This window comes from Bos grunniens, chromosome 13, assembly GCF_055505025.1.
Source record: "Bos grunniens cultivar Pamir isolate PY7600 chromosome 13, Bosgru_T2T1.0, whole genome shotgun sequence".
Lineage (NCBI taxonomy): Eukaryota > Metazoa > Chordata > Mammalia > Artiodactyla > Bovidae > Bos > Bos grunniens.
This window is the reverse complement of record NC_141177.1, coordinates 13,786,353-13,794,234: the sequence shown is the minus strand read 5'-3', so window position 1 is coordinate 13,794,234 and position 7,882 is coordinate 13,786,353. Positions and strand designations below refer to the sequence as shown.

At 59.9% G+C, this 7,882-nt stretch overlaps 1 protein-coding gene across 5 annotated transcripts in view; it reads left to right on the top strand.

The window, feature by feature from the left end:
• The window catches only part of PLCG1 (phospholipase C gamma 1), a 35,119-nt gene that overhangs the window by 1,419 nt on the left and 25,818 nt on the right, over nt 1-7,882 (top strand). For 4 of the 5 annotated variants that reach the window (XM_086331806.1, XM_086331805.1, XM_086331808.1 and 1 more), the window contains one exon: nt 379-697. In XM_086331806.1, coding sequence (XP_086187932.1) covers nt 379-697 — 319 coding nt within the window. Of the gene's footprint in view, nt 1-378; nt 698-6,799; nt 6,915-7,882 lie in introns of those variants that run through there. The other variant, XM_086331809.1, reaches the window with a different exon arrangement.

Below are 7,882 nucleotides of genomic sequence, written 5' to 3'. Positions count from 1 at the left end.
CTTCGGAAGGAGCCGCCGCGGCCGGGCCTGTGCGGGACGGTGGGCTGGGCAGCCGCCTGTGCGCGCGCGACAGACGGCCGGGCCGGCGCGAGGCTGCCGCGCGTGACGGGACCGGCCGTGGCAGCCGGGCTGTGTCCGGGGCGGCGTGAAGAGGCCCCGCGAGGCCGTGGGCCCGGCTGGCGGACAGCGGGCGGCGCGCGCGCGCGCGCGCGCGCGCCCCGACGCGGGGCCTGCCCGGGGGGTCGCGGGGCGCAGGCGCAGCGGGCGGGGGTCCTCCCCACGGGCGCGCGGGCGCCTTTGTTCCCGGCGCGCGGGCCGGGGCGGGGCCTGCAGGGCCGCCCCGCCCCCGCTCAGGCCCCGCCCCGTCTCCGCCCGCAGGAGTCGCCGCCGCCGGGGTCCGCTCGCCCGCCGCCTGCGCCGCCGCCGCCGCCAGCTCGCTCCCGCCGGGCCTGCGCCGCCGCCGCCCCCGGCACCCGAGCCATGGCGGGCGCCGCGTCCCCCTGCGCCAACGGCTGCGGGCCCAGCGCGCCCTCGGACGCCGAGGTGGTGCACCTCTGCCGCAGCCTCGAGGTGGGCACCGTCATGACTTTGTTCTACTCCAAGAAGTCGCAGCGGCCCGAGCGGAAGACCTTCCAGGTCAAGCTGGAGACGCGGCAGATCACGTGGAGCCGAGGCGCCGACAAGATAGAGGGGGCCAGTAAGTGCGCTCCCCATTGCTGCACACCCCCGGCTCCCCGGGCCTGCCGCGCGGGCGCGCGCGCTGGGGCGGCGCGGGGTCTGCGCCCCGGCTCGCGCGCGCCCTGGGGCCACCGCTGGAGAGACTCCGGCAAACTTTGGGTCCCCGCCCCCGCCTCGGCCAGGGTGGTCACCGGGGGCGGGGGGCATCCGGGTCCTCAGTCACCTGACAGGACACCCCCTCCCCCAGTAAGGGGGGGAGTGTTCCAGGCGCTTTGCCCAGAGGCCTAAAAATCCTAGCGAGTTGGAGATCAGCGGGGCCGGCGTCGGGTCCCCCCCCTACCCCGGGAGCGGTGTCGGCCGAGGCATTGTCCTCCCCCCGGCAGCCGCGGAACCGGAGGCCAGACCAGATGCACCGTTTTTCCAAAAAAGATCAATCTGGTGCACCTCTGGGCCTCCCGGCCGGGCTCCTACTTACAAAGGAACCTTTGGGTTCCCCAAGTAGAACTTAGGCAGATGTTGGCGTAGGGCTGGTTTTGGAGCAGAGCCGGGCCTACTCATCTCTCTCTTGGGGCCAAGGAGGAAGGTGGTCTTGTTTGGTTTGGAAAAGCCCGAGAGGAGGCAGTGGATGTTTTTCCCGCCGCTTCTTTTGTCCTGAAGCTGAATTTTGGAGGTCTGTGTGCGTGGGCAGACTCCCAAAGCCAGGGCAGGGAAAGAGGCCAGGCTTCCCCTTGTCCTTTGGAAGCACATTCTCCAGAGCTTGGCCCCAGAAAGGCCAGCCTCGCTGCTGCGTGTCAGGTACTCTTCAAGAGGACGCAGCCAAATTGGGGTCCAGCCCTTAGTGTCCTGCGTCCTGTGGCTGGAGGGAGCCAGGAGCGGCTACTATTTCCTGCCTCTTTGCTGTCCCAGACCTGACCTTGGCTGCTTCTGCGAAAGAGAGAGTTGGGGGATTTTGAAAAACCCCAGATCCTTCAGAGAGAGATTCCACTGAGCACGCGCCTGTGCTGTGGCCGGATGGGCCCCCCAGCTCTGCCCTCCATTCTCCCGCCTCCAAGTGTGAGATGATGTGTTTGCAACCCCAGGCTGTGGGTTGCTTCCTACAAGAACCCCCTCTACCCCCCACCCCCGAGACTGGAATTAGAGCCAAGCTCAGAATTAGGACTGTGTAGAGGAAGAGGGTTCAGGAAGTGATACACCCCAAGAGAAGGTCTTCCAGACCTTGGGTATGGTGTACCTGCGTGTAGATGACTGAGGAGACGGGGAGGAAGGAAGGTCTTGTGGTGAGACAGCCATCCTCAGCCGCACACTCCAGATCTCACACAGCTGCTGAACTTCCACACGACAGCCGCCTTCCTCTGTGACCCTCCTCGGGCCCTGGCAGCCGGCGGGAGAAAATGTTAGATGATTTGAGAGGCTGGATTTCAGAGTAGAGGAAGGACAGATCCTGCAGAGGACTGGAGGGGCATCACCCCGGCATCAGACTCCAGTCATGGCCCTTCCGTGTGTCTGTGGATTCCCCGGGCTCTCCTGAATTGGTAGCGGCTTGCTGAGGTTCCCAGGTAGACTTCTGGCTAAGAGGCTGCGTTTCACACCATGCACGGGACCAGCAGGCAGTTGAAGTGCAGCCCAGTGGTTGAAGGCAAGGTTGGGTTTGAAGCCCGTATGTAATAGTTGTGTATTGCCCCCAGCCAGCTACTTCTCTGAGCCTTAGTGTCACCATCTGTGAAGTGGGAGTAATGATATCTCCACCGAATGGGGTTATTCTAGGGGGATAAAGGAGAGGATTAATGTAAAACAACATACGTGGGCTTCAAATCCAACCTTGCCTTCAACAGCTGTGCTGTTGGATACGTTCTAAATGTTTAGTAAATGTAAGCTGTTATTCATGACAATGGTAATAGACTATGACTGCCCCTCTTGGACTGGGACTGTATGGCTGCACAAAAGGGTGAGGGAGCAGGAAGGGAGGAGCTCGGGGACCCAGCTCATTTCACTGAGATCACTACCCGGAAAAGGGAGGAAATGGTTTTGTTTTGCCCCGACCCAACTACTAGTCACCCCCCTACCACATAGAGCAGGGTATGGAGTTGTCTTGAGGAGACTTGCACATCTATCTCCTGGGTAGGTGACTCTCTTGTTTGTAAGTTGGGGCCTGTACAGAAGGAAGGGGTGTGGAGAGGCAAGGGGCTAGTCCAGCAGGTCTCAGGTCTCGGGGGCTGGAGGCAGGAGTGCCAGGTACCTGATAACCCCAGCCCCTGCAGGTGGGTCCGTCAGAGGGGTGCAAATTCAGTGACCTCAGCTGGGATTTAAGAGGCCTGCCTGGAGCCTGGGCAGAGGAGGTAGAAGGGGCCATGGCCCATTGATAAATTGGGTCCCGGGATTGAAGGAGTCTGGGTGAGAAGCCTGGTGGACCCTGGTGTGCAGTTCAGTCAGGCCTTGCTGCTGGAGCCTTCCACTGGGGCTGCCCCAGAGCCACCTGCTTGTGGGTGCACCTCATTGCTGGGTTCTGATCCCTGCAGCCGCCTCTGTAGGTTCTGAGGAAGTTTGGAGTGCCAGCAGGGCCCCTTGCCACCTGGCCTCTTGCCCAGGTGCCTCAGATGCCTGGCCTTTTCCTGCTGACCCTGCCAGGGTACCACGCAGTGTCTGTAACCTGGCCAAAGAGAGAGACGCTTGTGGGACTCTCAGGGTATCCGTGGCCCTGCAACGAGATGGGGTTCAGTGAAAGTTCACGGTGCTCACGTCGAGGACCTCGTTCTGGCCTGACTCTGTGCCCTCTCTCTTTATCCTCCTTTTGTGAAATGCGACCGGCAGGTGCTCACGTCGCGTCGCGGGTGGGAGTTTGGTTTAAAAGGGGTGGGGTTGGTACTGGTTGTCACAGTGGTGTGACAGGAACCAGGTCGGTGTTTGGCTTTTTGTGTTACAGATACTGACATAAATGAGTACAAAGCAATTACAGACTTCCTGCTGAGTGCTACAGAGACGTGTCATCATGTTTTCTTGGCAGATCCGCTCAAGGGCCCCAGGGGGTGGTCTGGAGTGCCACCCCACTTTACAGACGAGGAAATGGAAATGCAGGGAGTGAACTGTGCTGCCACGTGACAGCCTCAGTGGGACCCAGCCCTCCTGGCAGGTGCTGGCCGGCCAATCCCAAGGGCACTCTACGCCCTGGGGTTGTGCTCTGAGTGGCCTCAGGCCCCAATCCTGGGGTCCGCATTGCTCCTCTGAAGAGAAACCTTCCTGTTCAGACTGTACCTGACGGACAGCCCCAGCCTTTCTCAGCTGTGGCTCCACACTTCTGGTGCCTTCTGGGTTGACATGTTCAGTCAGGGGTCACTGTGGGCACAGTGGCTCGGATGGTGACTCCACGGGGGGCCAGCACGTCAGGAATTGCAGCCCCAGGTTTTCGTCTTTGTTTCTGCAATCGATACCCTTTTAGACGCCAGGCCTCCTTAGGTGGTGAATCAAAACAGGCCCTTGCCTTCAGGGAGACTGAAGCGGACAACGGCAGCCGTAGTTCCTGCTCCCTTTGATGCCGGGGGTTGCAGGGTGGCAGAAGAAAGCAAACTCCCCGGATAAGGCAGTCAGGCTCGTGGGGGAGGTGACATAGGGACCTGCAGTCTGAGGCCTGACCCCTGTGGCTGTCAGACCCTGGAGGAGACAGACCTCAGGGTCAGCTCTGAAGGCTGAGCCCGGGAAGGGCGGGCCTGTGTCGTCGGGGATTTTCCTCTGCTGCCGGGTCAGTCCCCGTGGGAGAAGGGTAAGAGCACGTGTCCGGATCCACAGCTCACCATCCTCGCCTGTGTGTTTCCTGTCTGACTATAATTTTTCCAGGGGAAGTCAGAGCTCTCAGTGTTTCCTCAGCGCCCCCAGGCTTGCCCTGATGTGTGGGTTTCCAGGCCAGCCCGGCCAGGCCCCCTGTGCAGCTGGGGCTTTGTCTTCCCTGTGAACTTAGGGACAGAGTTTGCTGTGCCTGGGAGAGCTGAACACACCACGCCGGGGGCCCCCAGCACCTCCAGCTTCTCCCCTGTGTGTGCGCCGGGGCCCGCACATACGTACACAAACGCACAGGCTGGAGTCATCAATTAGAGAGCTTGGCCTCTGGCTTGTTTTGGGTCGCCCCTTGGAATGAGGGGCATTTGCTTGCTCAGTAGATACTGTGTGAACACCTCCTGTTTGCCCAGTACTAGGCACTGAGAGTTCAGAAGATGAACAAGACCTGGACTGGGCTGTTGAGGAACAACTCTTGGAAGAGGCAGGCGTGGGGACGTGTAATTAGAACCCCGCGTGTTCCATGCCATAATAAAGGTCCATGCCCAGAGCTTCCTGTGTGCAGAGGAATGAGCGCTGCCCAGCAAGCTGGGGGTCTAGAGGAGAGAGCCAGGAGGGGAGGTGGCTGGTGCACAGGCCTGAGTGGTTAAGGACCTTGCCTGTGCCCTGGGTGAGGCCCCAAGGACCACTGCACTGGGTGGGTTAGGGGGCAGCATAGGGAGGGCCGTGGCGTGCCAAGCCTTGTGGGTCGTGCTCTGTCCTGTAGCAGAGCTGTCACCAGAGGCTGAAGTGGGATGTCTGGGAGAGGTTGAGGAGGGGGACCTGGGAGCCACTGCGGGAGAGAGCCAATGAGTACGGCATGCCTTGTCTCCTAGCAGGCAGGCGGATGAGCGGTGATGGAGGCGTGGGGTGGTGTCTGGAGGCAGGAGGCAGAGGAGCCGTAGTGGCTGAGCACCAGGGCTCTGAGCGCTCACACTGCCTGGGTTAAAATTCTGCTGTGCAGCTCACTTGCTCTGTGACCTTAAGCATGTGACTTTCTCTCTCATCTCTAAAAGACGGATAGTAACAAACACATTTTTCTCGTAAGGGTTTTGTGAGGATTCCGTGAGAATGTGTAAGGTGCTTGGCATCGAGTGTAGCATGTAAGTGCTTCACACGTGGGAACCCTGACGAGGAGGAAGGGGAAGATTAAGTGGCCCAGAAGGACCTGTTAGTGGAAGGGAACAAATGTACATGTGGTATCGAGGGGGCTGGCTGCCATGTACTTCGATGTGGGGACCAGGAGGCCACTTAGCCCCCATTTATTGTCATCAGGGCTCTTTCCCGCCCCTGACTTTTGCAGGGTGTCAGGGCAGCTGACTAGGAGCAGCTGCTTCGGTATCACATGAACATATCAGATTAGTCTGTTTCTAAGAACTTCGCCCTGATAAACGGTATGTGAGTCCATTTTGGGGAGACCCCTGACTTCCAGGAAAGGCTTTAACGGCGGCACCTCATTGTGCTAGGGCCTGTTTTTGCCTCTCCTTTCACTATCCGTGTTGGTCTCTATTAACTCATGGTGTTTCTTTCTGCTCTGCCCTTTTCTCTGACGTGGCTTCAGAGAGGTCAGTGAGAGCTAGAGCTGGAGGGACAAGGTGAGGCCTGCTGTAGCAAAGGCCCGATACTAGAGGACAGGAGACTCCCCCCACTGCCAGCCTGCTCTGAGAACTGCAGAAGCCAGTGGGGACTTTGAGGGGAGTCCCAGGACAAGTGGGGCAGAGAGTGCTCAAGCTTCCCCAGGGGGAAACCTTTGAAAGCAGCCTGATAACAGGTGAGAAGACTCCAGGCCGTGTCCAGGGTGAGGAGTGGTCCCCAGCAGCTGGGGCCAGAATCAGTCAGATTTGGGTGAGAGTCTCAGCCCTTCTGTGCCTTTGGATACCAGGCACCTGAAACTGATCTTCAGCTGTCAAAGTCATTTCCCCCTTACAGAGCAGCCTGTCGACAGTGGTCAGGTGGGGTCCGTCTGAGAGTGAGAGGTGGCACCTGAGCGTGCTCAGTACAGCATGGGGCCCTCGTGGGTACTTAGCAGCTCTTGGTTTCCCTTGCCTTCACCGTAGCTAACCACAGAGCATCAGTTCTTCCCACCACCATGCTGGCCTCGAGGCTTCTCCGACAGCCAGGGGCTGGAAGTCTGTTTCTTACTTCTTTGTTCCTTCCCTGAGTCTGTTCACAGAGGTCACAGGCAGGAGAAAAATTGGGTATTTGAGTAGTGCATTGGTTCATGGAGCATTTTCTCATCCATGGGGTGTTAGAACTCCACCACAGCTCTCGCAGAGAGGCAGGGATGCCAGGCTCCCCCTTACAGAGGAGGAAACCGAGGCCCCAAGGTGAAGGTCACTCAGCGAGTTCACGGTGGTGCTGAGACCAGGGCTGGAATTCCCGATTCCCTTTGCAGTGTTCAGTTGATCCCTCCACTCTGGGGCAGGTGACAGGTGGGTGTTGTAGAAGAACAGGGTTTGTATTTACCTGGACAGGGCTGTCTGATCTCTCCTCCGCCCCCTGGCCACATGCCCTGTTCGGCCAGCCTGGGCTTCGGTCTGCACACGCTGGAGTCAGTGGTTCCCTTGAGAGACTCAGGCTCCCTCTGCAGTCCCCCCATCGAGACGCGGTCCCCTCTGCTGTGTGTGTGTTGGGTAACCGGAGACCTGTGCTCTGACTTGCTCTCCCTGGGTTATGATGACAGCCTCCCTGAGCCCCTGCTGGGTAAGCGGGAGCCTGGGGCTTCGTGCTCAAGGTGCTCTGAGAAGGGCCTTTGCGGGACCCAACGACAAGCTGAAGCGTGTGCCCTCGTCCGCGAGTTCCTGTGTTCATCCCACATTGAGCGTGGTCTTCGTTCCCACGTTGGGAGTACACCGAGCCGGACGTGGTCGCTCCCACCTCTGACCTGTTCACTGAGGCCGTATCTCCAGCGTTGTGTGCTTTCCGTGTCACCATAGCTACTCTTTCCTTTAAAAAAAAAAAGGTCCGAAAACAGCTTTCTTGGGCCCCTGCGGCACATGAACAGGTGAGACGCCGCTTGTGCCCCCCTGACTGGACGCTGGTGTTCACTGATGTGCCAGGTGCCGTGGAGGCTGACGGTAAACGTAGGGGATGAGGCTCTCACGGGCAGAAAGGAAAAATGACGACAAGGTCTGGGTGCTGAGAGAGACGCAGGCCGGGGCAGCTCCGTGGGTCTGCAGGGGCGGGGTGTGCCGTGTTCATCCCCGTGGCTGACAGCGGCCGGGGCCTGGCTCTCCCCCGTGTAGGTCATGTGTGCCACTGTGCAGAGGGTTCTCAGTGGCGCCGGGTTGGCCCCCGGATGCAAAGCCGGAACACCCCGGGCACATGAGGCCTGAGGGGTTTTGGAGAAGGAGGCCGGGGGAAGTTAACTCCTGACACCTGGGCACGGGGTACAGGAAGG